Source organism: Embiotoca jacksoni, unplaced genomic scaffold (assembly GCF_022577435.1).
Source record: "Embiotoca jacksoni isolate LCO1_2020_lvr unplaced genomic scaffold, fEmbJac1.0.p SCAF_26, whole genome shotgun sequence".
Classification (NCBI taxonomy): Eukaryota; Metazoa; Chordata; class Actinopteri; family Embiotocidae; genus Embiotoca; species Embiotoca jacksoni.
The window spans coordinates 3,537,294-3,552,771 of NW_027185377.1; the positions used below are offsets into that span (position 1 = coordinate 3,537,294).

Sequence of the window (15,478 nt, forward strand, 5' to 3'; positions counted from 1 at the left end):
AACCAATCCCAGCTCAGCAGCTGTCAACATTTTAATGAAATAACATTCATTTTGATTTAAACTCCCAAAGAAAGTCAAATTAATGGCACATTAGGACATTAACTTTGTCTTTTAACTCATAATAGTCATTTTATCTCAAGAGTGAAAGCTAGTGCTTTAGCTTTTTTAAGTTTTTGTGATCAAAATCAGGATGAATCTCGAACCTTATGTGAATGTATCTGGTTTTTTTTCCACCCGCCATTGATGTTGAATACCCTCTTATGAAGAGTAATGCACAAACACTGCATATTCTGTTTATTTATGTTATGTTTCAATGAACTGCTTCACAAATTTCAGCCGGCAAATAAAAACAATTTAAATTTTAAAAATCAGTGATAAACATTGTGCTTGTCTCTACACACTCTACAATCTCCCGCCCCCATCTGAACCAGAGGGATGGCCAGTAATTGAATTAATAATATTGTTATTGTTTTTTAAGTATTTCTTTAATGCATAATGGTGACTTTTACAACTGTAGACTTTATACCTCACTAAGAATCATTTATCAAAGTCATATTAACATTTACAGACCAGTGATGGATCACGAACTTCTCCAGATTTATGACTCCTCACCAGCAATGATGGAAGCAGCATTTGTAGTATGCTTGAGTATTTCCTTTTTATGCTACTTTACACTTATTTTGGCTGAATTTGAAGAGAAAACATTGTACTTTTTTGACACGTTTATGTTAAAATATGATATTTCATATAAGACATGATATAAAACAATAAAATATGCAGATAATTAATGAATAAACTTCTCAAAAGTATATGAAACCAGTCAAATCAGTTCCATCTTGACCTTCCATAACACTATACAGATGATACACTCTGAAATTGTCCATTGTGCATATCTTGAGTACTTCTAATTACTAACCAAAGCACACTTGGCTGCTGATAGTGTGCTTTTGCTCAAGTCGGCTTTTGAATAGGTAACAAGGGAATATGGAGCAATTTCCACATTAATGGAGCTATGCAGCCTACTTCTTTCCAATATATTCATGCCTTGTAAGTGATCCATAAAGAATAAATCAAATACATAGGCCTATTTAGCCTCAATAAAGCCACTATATTCACATCTTTTATAGACACAAGGAACCACCAGCATCCTTCTCTCAGCCCCATTGGCTTTGTCTCCTTTATCTAAAATTCCAAACGTCCTCCAGAAGTAAAACGCCGAAACAAACCTTTAAAAAAAAAAAAAAAGAACCGCAACGTACCTATATATGATTTTCTATCTTCGACTCAAGTCGGATGAATTAGTGACTTTAAGAGCGTCCTAATACGGACACAAACCCTACTCTAACACATCATTTACTACATCTAACTTTCACCAATATGGCGTTGAAGTAACATCTGGCGTATTGTCTGCACCCGCTGTGAACGTGAGGACATACACCCCAAGCGCACCTGTCCGACCTGGACTGCAGCACTGAGAGGAGGGGGGGGGGGGACAGCACTGCACATTGTTTGGTCACCTTCACCTGAGTACGGATTCATGCACAGAGGGTAGGAAAAGTAGGAAGCAGCTCGAAGACGCGGTGAAGGTACCAAAAAAAAAACAAAACAACAACAACAACATACAAAAGCAGGAGAGGACTCAACTCACCTGCTGGTTTCCTCGGAGCTAAAAATCCTCTGAGTCGTCTGCTCCTCTCCTCTCCTCGACGAAACACCGAGCAGCTCTGCTGCAGTTACCCAATGCTCAAACACAACCAAGTCCCCCCCACCCACCCACCCCCCGACGCACGCGCGCGCGCACACGCAAGGACACACACACACACACACGCACACGCACACGCACGCACACACACAGACTCTAACTCCTCATCTAACCTGCCCATTTTCTTGTTTTTACACTTGTAGCTTGGTGTTTTTAATTACTTTTGTCATTTTCACGATGATATAGCACATTTTAAGAATACGTTTGCCTACATATCTTTAATAATCTGCAAAGAGGTTCTATTTGTGATTTCAGGTCCATCTGTCTTGACCTAAACTCTCTTGACAGATAAATGTTTAATCTCAGTGAAGCTTTCCAGTTCAATAGAAGTTGAATGGATGTTTAACATAAAAATAGGATTAAAACATTTTAACTTTAAGGTTACATTTCTTTATGAATACTGCTGTTTCTTACGAATGCCTGGAAAGAGTACTGAGCACTATGAAGCTTTCTGATGTGGCATCGTACTATCTTTTACTATCCAGAAGTCAAGTCTGAGTGGTATCCTTGTGATCTGTGACTGACCCCTGCTGGAGAAGACATGAAAAGACAAATATTCGTCGGTTTTCTAATCCTTGTTCCCTGCTTGCATAATACAATTATTTATGACGGTGGTTTAAATTGCAAGTTCCAGGCTATGAATTTAGTTACATAATTTATTATAGATCACAGATCGCCACAAACTGTGTCGCGTCTATTGCTCCCTCCCAACGCTGTCCTGTTTTCTTGGAAATCTTAATATTAAAAAGGGGGCTACAGTATATTGACCAGAATTTCTTCTTAAAATGGTCCCACGCTCTCACAGACCTTCTGTAACCAAATTACAAAGGCATTTTAATATTCATTTGGAACGTGGCTATATTTAACAGGCAAAATTTGAGCTCTAAAATGTCTGACTCGACCACGTTTGTAACTGTAATAAAGTTATCCAATGGTCCATGCTGTCTTTAACATCTAGCTTCAAATAGGTTCATGTTATTGGGGTTCTAGTCCAAACAGAAACAGTTTTAAAGAAAATGCAGCTAAATATTTAAAGATATTATTTTAAAGTGTGTAATACATGTCTGTATTTTATAGATTAAAAAAAAATGACTCATTATTTCCATGGATTTACTGATGAGAGAGACATTAATCACTTTAACAAAATGTTATTTCCCCTTTCTGCTTCAAACTACTGACTCTGACACATCCAGACTTCCTTTGTATAAGGATTTATGCTGCACTTTCAACAGCATGTTTATGAAGGAAGACTGAGAAGACCCACATTATTTTTTGGTGCTTTTGTTTCTTTTTTGACACCCAATATATTATGAAAAGCCTGTCTCATCCCTGCTTAGCTTTTAAGAAGAAGAGCATGTCCCGTTCAGGAATTATCAGAGAGATTAATCTGACTACGCTCTCTTCTCTCTGCCATCACACTCAAATACATTTTAAAAGGTATACAATGGTAGCTATAGAAATATTTTAAGACCATCTGACAGTTGTACGATTTTTGCAAAACGGGATGGGCCTAATTTTGTCCCAGATATTTTGCATGTCTACACCACAGTATAAGAATGAATGAAATCTTATATGAATCCCTCTCTATGCTGTAATCCCTCGTCACAAGCGATTCTTCCAATCCCTGCTTCTTTAAAGGACATTGAGAGACCTGAAATAGTGAAAAATATATCATATTTTTCATTTTGGACACTTAAGAATTGATCACAGCCCACCACTTAAGGGACTGGTAAAAATCCAAATTAGTTGAGAGTGGTGAAGAAATTTGCTGATCAAGGGTGAGCAAAGAAGATGCCTTTTTTATGAGGTTTCTGAAAAGGAGAAAAAAATAAACAATGTCAGAAGAATATCGTGGAAAAAAACTCATTAACCACCAATGACTCAGTGGAACTGAGACTCAACGTGTCCACATACAAACAGAGAAACTACTTATTTATCAAAGCGGGCAGAATTCAACAATAAAATTCAAGCTGTGTAACACACTGGTGATATAATAAACCTGCAGTGTTTTAGTAAAATATAGCCAATTAAACACATTTGAATGCTGTTAATAAGCTTAGCTTACATAATGATAATACAACAAGCCAGATATCAAATGAGAAAACATGAAGAAAGGGCACACTGAATGAAGTAAACAACCTGTGGCTTGCACACTTGTTATTCAAGCGATTATTATTAATCTCCGTAAACAACTGCATTTTTGGAGGCTTTATCATACTCAAACACTCATGAAAGTTGGTACACGCGTCTCACCTGGCGAAAAATGTCGTATTTTAGTGGAGTCGCGAGTGGGCGTGGCCAAATGGCTCGCAAGCCATAAACAGATTAAAAAGAAATAAGGGGGGGGATTGAACCCCACTTTTAAAGTCCCCTTTTATAGCTCAGATGCAATGGCACTAACCACTGCACTACCATTATTTCCAAGAAGACTTAGTGCATCGTGAGATACCTTTGGCTCACTGCAACCTATAACTCCACAAATATTCATTCAAATGTGACTATGCTGCAGACTATTCTGGACAGTAGATATTAGGGTTAGGGATAACCCTAAGGTTAGGGTTAGGGTTAACTGACAGTCTGGTTAACTCAACAGGTAAAAGATTGTACTTCACCAAGGTTGCTATTAAAGGTTCAGATTCCACCTTGGCCTGTTGATGGTGATTCAACTTTTAGTGAAGTTGAAACGTTTTGAGAAATTGAAAAAAATTGCAGTAGTGCACCGCAGACCTTTGGTTTTTTTTTTCTCCATCTTTTCTATCTTATTATTCGCCTCCAAGATTTATCCAAAGACCCATGAAACAAATTGCCCATGCTTCATTTGTGCACGCCCCCAGATACAGTCCATGGTAAACCCGTGCACTCTTAAAAATGCTGGTACTACCTCTCTCTCTCTCCCCCCCCCCCCCCCCCCTTCTAATAATACAAATTAAAACTGGGATGCAGCATATATATACCTACAACCACGTGCAAACTTATAGTTTGTGCAATGAAAAAAAAAAAAAAAAAAGTCACTTGGATTTTTTTTTTTTTGTACGTACAAACACGGAACCTTGTGTACTTTGGAACTTGCTTTTAGGGAACAATGTGGTTTACCCTTACAGGGATTCGCTCTTGTTATTAGGTTTGTTATTTGTATGAGGGGAAGTACAAACACGGAACCTTGTGTGACTTGTGTACCGTGCACAAATGAAGCATGGGCAATTTGTTTCATGGGTCTTTGGATAAATCTTGGAGGTGAATAATAAAATAGAAAAGATAAAAAAAAATTAAAAAAATAAAAAAAAAAAAGTTCCGCGGCACACTACTACAAATTTTTCTACTTTTTATTTATTTTATTATTATTATTATTATTATTATTATTATTATTATTATTATTATTATTATTTTAATGGTTTTTGTCGCCGCGCGGCGCTGCAGCTCTTATCTGGTTCGTCTACGTCCGCCGGTGACGTCACGCGGTGAGTATCGTGACGTGGTCCGTCTGGGACGGAGACGCAGCCGCCTGCCGAGCCAGCAAGTTCCCGGCGATTCTTTATTTTTTTTACTCTCCTTCAAAAGATTTTTTTTTTTTAATATATATGTATATATATCGGTACGTACGTCGTCTTTCCTCTGAAGCTCGTTGTTAAATTTGTTTTTATTTATAAGGACAGCCCGATAACCAGCTAGCTAATGCTAGCGTTCGTTAGCAGTCTGTTGTTTTGGTGATTTCTCTTTTTTTTTTTTTTTTTTTTTTTTTAAGAAGCTTCGTCTCCTTTTTCCGTTGCTGTGTATTTATTTATCACAATAAGTAAAGCTACTGCCAGTCACAGATGTTTCCTCTTCGGTGTATATTGCCTCAGCTTTGTTTTATAGGGCGACATGAAAATGGCTTGAAAGTTAGAAAGCACCTAGTTGTGTTTTAGTCTTTCTGACTCAGTGGTCCTTTTTTTTTAAATTTATTTTAGCCCACGTGATGTTCAGGATTTCTGCCTCCAGCTATCAAGCACATGTATATGTGCAACAGGTGGCACACAAAATGACGGATGTCCCCTTGTTGTTGTTGTTGTTGTTGTTGTTGTGTTTTGATCACCTGGTTTGAGATCAGATGTCATCAGTTCAGTCTTCACCACAGCAGGTTACATCACTGGTGTCCCGCTCCACAGGTGTGTGTGTGTGTGGGGGGGGGGGGGGGGGCAGCTTTTGAATGGGCTTTGGCTGAGAGGACATGAAATGGGTATTTTGTAGATGCCGTCTCGCCTCGTTGCCCGTTGGACCCTAAGTAGATCCGCTTCTGATTTGTTAAGAAGATAGATGTGTGTTTTGGGGATGTGATACGGCGCAGCCGGCCTGGGACTCATCCCGCTTCGCTGCTTGGATCTGATACGATCGGGGCTGAAAAGCTTTGGCCACGTTTGCTATCTCCCTATGATTGCGGTTTTGCAGCTGCAGTTGACTCTGACTGAAGGCATCACATCGCCCTGGTAATGCAGTTATTTTGAGATATTATATGGTTTTTTTTTTTCCCTCCCCCACTGAGGATGTTTGTATATCGGGCCGGGTTTGAGCTTGTGGAAGACAGCTGTGAATTTTTTTTAAATTTATTTTTAAGCATTCCTTCTCCCATAAGTGCTTCATGTCAGAGTGCACTTGGGACTTTAAAAGGGAAGTGAAAACAATACCAGTGATAAAGTAATCTGATGCAGGATTCGCTTTCGTTGCGAAGAACTCTCAGTTGGTTTGACGGTAATTCACAAGCGTGATGTTACACGGAGACTTTATATTTCCTTTTCAAGCTCGTGCTTTCTTTGTCTTTAAAAATGGATATTGTCCCCTTTGCATTTACCATTCTTGTAAATTAGCTATCACACATTCAAAATCCTTTCACAATTCAGTGTTGAACATGACACCTAAGCTCCCCTTAGCCTGAAAACCAAATCATATTACTTTTCTTTTGTTTCTTTCAGCAGCTTTTTATGGGGACAATGAGAGAAAATCTCAGATGAGGGGAGTGCTTATAAAAGTGGAAAATAATAAAATTACAGTTTCTCACACCCACACACACACACCGCTCAGCTGGATGTGGGCCAGAGAAAGGAACAGTGGCCCACAGCCTAACAAACTTTAATGAGTACTTGCTGCGCCATTGCTATGAAAACAGCTTTTCTAGGTCTGCGCAGACTCTGTGGGAGGAACCGACTCAGGAATGTTGATGTTATTTTGGGTCGTTCGTGCTGAGATTTAACCCTGAATAGATGCAGCAACTTCTGGCGATACTCGCTCGCTTGCGAACTTACCCACCTGCGTGCCGTGTTTTTCCAGGCCACGATGCGGTGGTGACCTCGGGTCGGCCCGGGCCGTGAGATGATTGCAGCTTGGCTCGGAGAAACGACGGAGCAGAGAGACTGAGGGAAGAAGAATGGGCAGGAGAGTCTGGGGCTGCTGGCAAGGCGTCGTCTCCACTGCAGTGCTCTACGGCTCCCTGGCCCTGTTCACCTCCATCCTCCACAATGTGTTCCTGCTTTACTATGTGGAGACTTTCGTGTCCATCTACAAGATCGATAAAGTCTCCTTCTGGGTGGGAGAGGTGAGTGCGAAGAAAACTGGTGTCTGTAAAGCTCTCTGTTGAAGATGCCACGCAAGTCCGGGTGTCGCCTGAGAGTCTTTGAGTTTTATTGATAAAGCCAGACAAAACAGAGGTGGATGACAATTAAGTCTTCTCAAAAGGCAAGCAGACCTTCTAAAGCGTTTTGTTTTGTCTCGTTATCTCCCTCCTCTGCCGCTCCGCAGACGGTGTTCCTTATCTGGAACAGTCTGAATGACCCTCTCTTCGGCTGGCTGAGTGACCGCTCCTTCCTCAGCTCTCCTCAGTAAGTGTCTCAATCTTCCTCCCTCTTCTCAGACAAAAAACACATAACTGACAAATAACAAACTTCCAGGACATGACGATTTTAAAACGCTGCAGAAAAACAAGTCAGTTACCAGCTGTGTGTTTTCTAACGTAGACTTTTTAAGCGCGCATGTGACAACACCAGATAACAAGGAAAATAAGAAGGGATTAGTGGATTTATTTTTGTCTTCGTTAAATGCAGTTCTTTTAATGCTGTCTAAAAACAAAGAAGTTACATGACCAAAATGTGCCAGTTTCAATAAGAAGACACAATAACCTGTGGTTGAGATATAAGATATACGTCGAAGTAATTTCTTTCAGAAGTCTTTCCTTGTGTGTCAACAAAACCTGTTTATCAGCTTAAAACTCAGAAATACTTCTGATTTAAAAGCATACATGTCAAGTCATTTATGATGTGCATTTTTTTGTTTATGTTTGAGTTGCGTAATGACAAAAAAAGTCCTTTTTATTTATTAAATTTTCCCCTCACAGTGGTATTGCCCTTCAATATATTATTATGAAGATGTATTCTGTATCTTTGTGTAAAGTCATCTTTTTCATCGTGACATCTCTTTTCCCTCTGATCCCGCCTGACTTCCTCCACTCTGATTCCCGCAATAACTGCCCGACATCTCTGACGCAAAAAACATTTGAACACCCACGCCCGGCCAAATGGTTCACGTTAAACTCTTTTAACTGCTGCTCTAATGTCAACAGGAGCGCACGCATCATCAGAGCAAACAGTTAAACACACATTTGTTTGCATTTCCCTACGATGAAACACACTTACTGTTCCGTGTTGTCATCAGGTTGGTGACCAGGCAAAGCGGATCTTATGATTTGGTTGAGGATGTTTGACACGTCTGCAGACTTTTAACACGACATATCGTTTGTGTTGTGTTGGTGTTTTGCGACTGAACGTTAATATAACACCAGCTGTTTATGACCACGTGTCCGACATCTCTCTGTTTACACCACTAAAGTTGCTTAATCGGCTGATTTCTCACACGTTTTTCTTTTCTTTGTGTTTCCACCCCAGGACGGGCACTCCGATCACGACTCCAGAGGTGGTGCTGAAGCGCCTGAAGGCGCTCTCCACCAATGGCCCCCTCTTCGCTCTGTCCTTCCTGGCCTTCTGGGTGGCGTGGGCCAGGCCGGGCCTCCAGTTCCTGCTGTGTCTGTGCCTGTACGACGGCTTCCTCACCATGGTGGACCTCCACCACAGCGCCCTGCTGGCCGACCTGGCCGTGTCCGCCGCTGACCGCACGCGCCTCAACTTTCACTGCTCGGTGTTCAGCGCTTTGGGCTCCTTCTCCGTGTTTCTGTCCTACTCCTTCTGGGACAAAGAGGATTTCTACTATTTCCGTATCTTCTGCGTGACTCTGGCAGCTTTTTCCATCCTGGGCTTTTTCCTGGTGTCTCGGTTGCTGCAGCGTCGTTTTCAAAAGGAAATCCGTCTAAAACACGACGAGGCGTCGACACTTAAAGCGTAAGAACTTGAAAAGATTTGAAAGGTGTGAAATAACGTTGGTTTGAGGCGTTTGTGTTTCTCCCGTCTCACACTCTTGTACCGTCGCAGGCTGAGTGTCGGTCATGCTCCACTTGCCCACCCGGAGAAACCTGTCACCATCGGACAGTATGTCAAGCAGCTCTCCAAACACAAGAACTTCATGTGGTTCGTGTCGATGAATCTGGTTCAGGTAAGAAACTAAAAAGTAGGGTTGGATGTTACGAATATAATTAGCGAATGTGTTTTGTTATCAAAACCGTGGCATTTTTTTTTTATTCGTATGTTACAGCAAATACGATGAAAATAAGAATGTTGAAAGTAAAATTTATCTTCACCCTGTTGAGTTAGCTGTTCTAGTATTTTAAACAGAAGAAAAATCTAAAATATATCATTTATATCATCAAATTGTCCTAAAGGTTTTACAAACCCAAACACTCAGACCCTTAATCTGAAAAATGAAGTCCCTAATCAATAACACTGTTGGCGATGTAGTTGTAAATGCAAAAAAAAAAAAAAAAAAAAAATACCTGAATGGCGTGTTTTGTTTATTTCATCTTCTCCGTCACATCACGCTCTCGTGTCTCTTCCTTCGGGCAGGTGTTCCACTGCCACTTCAACAGCAACTTCTTCCCTCTGTTTCTGGAGCACCTCTTGTCCGACAGCATCTCCGCCTCCACCGGTTCAATCTTACTCGGTAAGATCTCTTTACGAGACGGTAAATTACTCTCACATTCCTCAAGGGTCTCTACAGACGGCATCAATAATACCATGAACATCGCAAACTTATATATCAGCCAATTGTGAATAGAAGTGAATAGCCTACAATATAATGTTGAAATGAAGTGATTTAATTAGGCCGATCCGATTGTATTTTAAAACAGGCGAGCTTCTTATTTGTTATAATTTTGCACTGTTTTTGGCACGCCACTCCCCTTTTCTCTCAAACTGTTTTAATTTCTCTGCTGTTTTATCGTCTTTTTATTTTAACGCAGCTCTGCTTCTGCTCCCACACAGGCATCTCTTACATTGCCCCCCACCTGAACAACCTGTATTTCCTGACCCTGTGCCAGCGTTACGGCGTTTACCAGGTTATCCGCTGGCTATTTATGCTCAAACTGGGACTTAGTGTGGCTATGCTGCTAGCAGGGGCCGACCACATTTATCTGCTGTGCATCTTCATTGCTAGGTATGCCCCCTCCCTCCCCCTCCCCCCCCTCTCTCCCTCCCTCCCTCCTCGCCCCGCCCCGCACACACATCAGCACTCACATCGAGGGATCCGATGTGTGACACAATTTTGTTTGCTTGTTTGTTTGTTTTTTTTGTTTATTTTAAGGTTTATCATTTTTCCGAAGCTGAACGCACAAACACGTCACAGATTAGTTGCGCCGCGACGCATCGACGACTCTTTCTGTCACAGCCTGTTTCCAAGGTTAACTCAACATTGCTACATCTTATATCCAAATGTTGAGTTAACTCATTCATGGAAAACTTTAAACCAGAGCTGCCCGAATTCTTTCCGATGAAGAGCCACAAATGAATCTGGTTTGACGGCCGCGGGCCAAAAAATAAATGTTTATCTTGTGTGAAATTGCATTTGATTTAAAGACAGTATATTTTAAACATAATTTACTTGTTAAAATCTAAAATAAAGTTTCAGAATGATTAAAATACTGCTCTGAAATCTGCTTGATAGTAATTTTATTTATTTTTTGTCAAACATAAAGCATGCATATGTTTATTTTTGGGATACTACGCACTAGCTTGACGCCAAAACAAAGAAAGTTTGGGCCACGGACCTCCAAGGCGGGCAAATCTGATTTAAACTTTGCTCCATTTTTTTTTTTTTGTGCATTCTTTGTCCCTCAAAATGACAAACATGCTACATTTGTCCTTTCTTTTCCTGTAAACATTTTATTTATAGCCCCCGGATGACAAATTTGTTTATAATTTGCAATATACAACACAGAATAAACAGAATAGATTGTTAATGTCAAATAATCGTGCTGGTCTCGTAGCCAAGAACAGCATTTAAACGCTCTCTCAAAGTACAAAGCAGCCGAGCGCTTCAGTAGTCGTATTAGTCACAGCTGTGGTTGTTAATGCTTTTGATTCTTCCTCTCAGATCTTCAGGCTCAGCTGATAGTAAATCAGCTGTATCTGTATTTCACACTATATTTAGCTCCTCCTCTAACAGCGTTATGTCTGATGACCTGCATGTGCTAACGCTCCACTCTGTTCGGGCTGTAACGCGTCGTCTCTTCCTTCCAGTAACCGGGTTTTTACAGAGGGAACCTGCAGGCTGCTCAAACTGGTCATTTCTGACCTGGTGGACGAGGACTTTGTGGTGAACCGGCGCCAGCAGGCCGCCTCCGCTCTCCTCTTTGGGATGGTGGCCTTGTTGACCAAACCCGGCCAGACGTTCGCGCCGCTCATCGGCACCTGGCTGCTATGTGTTTACACAGGTACGGACGGACACTCTCGGCTTCCGTCCTTTTTTTTGTTTTCAAAGGCTGTTAGAAAGTTGCTGCATTTGTGTGTCTTTTCTGCATCAAAAGGATCAGTTGGTCCGGCACATTATTAGAATTCCAGTATTAACTGTTCAATGTGATGTTGGTAAAGTTTTATGTTATCGAAAACTTTTGACTGGTGAAGCTCTAAATGCGTGTGACTTGCCCAACAAGTCGAATAGAAAGCCAAAATTAGTGTGTGTTTTAGCCACTTCTTCTTTTAATAACAATAGTGCAGACTCACCCTTCAGCCAATATTGAATTTGTGTAATTTTAATCACATGAATACTTCCCCGCCAAAGCTTAGATGGGAGATTTATTTACCTGCAAACAGTAAAAATTGTTTTGCTGCCCATCTAGAACCAAAACCATTTATACATCTGATGTGTTATTGTTGTTGTTTTTTATTATGAGTGTCTTGATAATTGGGATTCTTAATATATTCTTAATTTTTGCGGGATTCTCCATCACAAAAGGCAAAAAAAAAAAAAAAAATCGGTGTTTTTGTTCACTGCTTTTCCCTCATCTTGGATTTCTGTTTCCCCCTCCCCCCCAGGTTATGATATTTTTGAGAGGGAGCCCGTGAAGGACTCCGTCTCGGTGTCGGGCGTTGCCTCCAGCTCAGGGACTCCGCCTCTACGCCTGGGCTGCTTCTACATGTTGGTGTTTGTGCCTATCACCTGCGCCCTGCTCCAGCTGGCCAGCTGGTCTCGCTTCACACTCCACGGCCGCAAGCTGCAAGGGATCAAGAGCCTGAGGCAGGGCGCCCAGCACGGCAGCCTCATCGACGTCAAGGCCATATGAACCGAGTAGAAAAAAAAAACAGGTGGAGCTGCACACGGGCACTTTTGAATAATTGGTTTTACAATCATGATCAAAATGTGTTAGAAGAAGAAACACGGAGCTGCATTGCGGCTCCACCTTATGTGCACAAACATTAACTCTTACATAACACGTAACTTTGCGTACAGTGAAAAAATAAATGCACTGGGAAGAACGTGAAACTACATTTTGGGAAAACTAGAATTTGCCTTATTTTTTTGTATTTAGATAATGAACTATATTTATATTTGAACCAGTGACCAAAAGATAAAAGTGAAACCAATCAGTCCTTTGAGAGGGAGGTGACAACTTTTTTCGTGGTGTGGGGCCAAAGATGGGTTTCCCCTCTTTTAAAACTGTAAAAAGCATAGTTGGGGTGTAGAGCACAGTCTGAATGCTGCTAAATAACAACAGCCTGCTTTTTAAAAAAAAACAAAAAAAAAACAGGAGGACGATAGGTTTACAACAGAGACACAACTCTGATTTCTAATGTTATTTAGAAGATGAAAAAAATAAAAATGTGTTCAGAGTTCTATTGATGCTGCATGAAACGTGCATTTCAGAGGTGATTATTTCTCTACATTTACACAAAGCGCTCGGCCAGTTTGATGTCTAAAACTGTATTTTGTAATATGTCTAGTATTGATGATGTATTTTTGTTGTTTTTTTTTTTTGCACAAGACTGCCATTTTGTCATGTCGACTTCTAACATTCTGACTGTGACACACTTTTAGGAACTGTGGTAATGAAAGTTTGAAAAGCAGGAAATTTTGTCGGTAACCGTACTGTCAGTTCACTTTTTGTATTTTTTCAGGTTATTACAAAGACTGTGTGACGTTGCCAGAAATAAATCTCGTTTATGTTGAAAGCCAACCAAACTCTGCTTGCGCCACGACACTTTTTTTTGAGGCAAAATGTAGCTGCAAGCGGCGACGATCGCCGTCCGAGCAAATTGCAGGCAGCAGAAGACAAAAAGCACATGAAAGTAAATCACATGCACACGTTGCAACAGTTGTACTTGTCCACGAGTGGATTCGAACCGTGGATCTTCAGGTCTCCTGAGAAGGTGCGGAAAGAAAAATCACACATCATTCTGATGATGTCAGGTGTATTGATGAAGTTGGTGGTGCGGCCGTCAGCGCTGTCGCCTCACAGTTAGAACATTCAGGGTTTCAGCCATGAGGATCTTGAGTTTCACAGATTTTAGTAAATAATACAGGCAATTGTAATTTTTCTCAGTTCACACATAACCAACCGTTCTGAGGTCTACTGATCATATAATTGTTTTTCTTACCACTTTGCTGTGACTTGAGGATCAATAAAGTTGCGTCTTTTCGCTGGTGGTTGTTTTTACATCATTCTTGTGCCGTTTTTTTTTTTTTTTTTTTCTAGTTATTGGATTGTTTTTAAGGTATTTGGTTTGTTTTGGTATTAATATCATTTTATTTGGCAGTTGATGTTTGTGCATAGTTTTATTCATAGTTAAAGCATCCTACCTCCGGCGGGACTCGAACCCCCTCACCTGCAGCGTTCATTATGCACTCGGCTATTTCCAGTGCTGGCGACTTGGAGAGAAGCAGAGGGAGGTGTATTATGACGAGTATTCACTGTACCTACAGTCACAGGTAGACACTGTGGCCTGTTCGTAGTGATACCTGATTTATTGTCCACACATAAAAATGATTACGTTGGTGTTAAAATTCAGAAATTATCATTGGGGTTATGTCAGGTGTATCTCCAAATATGTTGGTGAATTTTGAGCAAACGTTTTTGAGAAATAAAAAAATGATATGCACACCGTAGGCTACACATTACAGGAAGATGGTTAATATCACTGCGGGCTCAACGTTTAACCAAACTTGAAAACATGTGATACCTCGTATCCAAAGAATGTCTGTCATTTTTTTTTTGTAGCATATGAATGAGTATTAATTGAGATATAGATGTTAATTGATTAAACTTTAAGAACGACTACTCAGTGGAACATCCCGTACGAGGGCGGAAGTAGTCAGACGGAATCCTCTCGTTTATGCGTTTACCCTCTGTAGGCCTACGGCGCATGCGCGAATTTTCAGACATATTTATCCCTTTTTCCTCTCATTTCCTTTTTTTTTTTCTTCTTTCTTTTTTTTTTTTAACTTCACCGCCACGCTTGTAAATATTTTTTTTAATCAATAAATTGTTTTTATTTTTGCTAAATTAGAGAGCAAGCGAAAATCTACACGCGTCGTATCTTGACGTCGATTACGCACGTTGCCGCTTACCCATCATGCACCGCGCGCAACATTTCACATCTTTGTTGAAAGTTATATTTTACGTCGGAAGCAATTTATCCAAACAAACAAATATATATATTCTTTTATGTGTTTAAATGACGGCGGAGCACGTCAGATACGAAGGTTTTCATGTGTCCGGTCGGTTGTCACCGTTACTGAAAAACGCATGTTGGCGATAGAAGTAATCCGCGTTTCGTCAGCTGATCAGTACGCTCATGTTTCTTTTCAGATCGTATAAATCTTTCGCCTTTTACTAAAGATTTCCGTGGAGAGGAACATCATGAGTTATAACTAATTTTTTGACGCCCTGCCTCGTGCGGGGCTTCCTCACTTTGTTCAAAGCAAATGACCATATATGGGACAATCGCGTGAAAATATGAATCATTTGGGAGTAGTTTCTATAACTATAGTTTATATATATATATATATATTGTGCATAAAGTGAAAGAAGCTGTGGATCATTTATTTTTCTAATTTGCAGAACTACTATATTGTATATAATATATATATAGATATATACTGTACTGTATATATATATATATGTTGACTGTGTTTCTTGGTTTGTTTGTATATATAGATATATTCTGTACTGTATATACTGTGCATTTTATATTTTTTACTGCTATTTACTGCTATTTTATTGCTTTTCTATTATTCTATTCTATTATTTTATTCTATTATTTCTATTATTATCTTATTGCTTCTGTATGCTGCTGTAGCGAAAAAAATTTA

At 40.2% G+C, this 15,478-nt stretch overlaps 2 protein-coding genes and 1 non-coding gene across 3 annotated transcripts in view; 2 read left to right on the plus strand and 1 right to left on the minus strand.

Moving 5' to 3' along the window:
* Positions 1 to 1,701, minus strand: part of sema4gb (sema domain, immunoglobulin domain (Ig), transmembrane domain (TM) and short cytoplasmic domain, (semaphorin) 4Gb) — a 38,218-nt gene extending 36,517 nt beyond the window's left edge. Inside the window, exon 1 of the mRNA XM_069160165.1 lies at positions 1,649 to 1,701. The gene's annotated coding sequence lies outside the window, so the exon portion shown is untranslated. The remainder of the gene's footprint in view (positions 1 to 1,648) is intronic.
* A 3,541-nt stretch (positions 1,702 to 5,242) lies between these two features.
* mfsd13a (major facilitator superfamily domain containing 13A) lies at positions 5,243 to 13,823 on the plus strand. Its single transcript, XM_069160168.1, has 9 exons — positions 5,243 to 5,354; positions 7,064 to 7,328; positions 7,532 to 7,611; positions 8,671 to 9,120; positions 9,211 to 9,331; positions 9,739 to 9,835; positions 10,156 to 10,327; positions 11,410 to 11,603; positions 12,205 to 13,823. The coding sequence occupies exons 2-9, from the start codon at positions 7,161 to 7,163 to the stop codon at positions 12,450 to 12,452; spliced, it is 1,530 nt and encodes a 509-aa protein (XP_069016269.1). The 5' UTR covers positions 5,243 to 5,354; positions 7,064 to 7,160; the 3' UTR covers positions 12,453 to 13,823.
* Positions 13,824 to 14,956: 1,133 nt separating this feature from the next.
* On the plus strand, positions 14,957 to 15,070 carry LOC138204893 (U5 spliceosomal RNA). Its single transcript, XR_011178835.1, has one exon. It is a non-coding gene; the product is annotated as a U5 spliceosomal RNA (small nuclear RNA).
* The last annotated feature ends 408 nt before the right edge of the window (positions 15,071 to 15,478 follow it).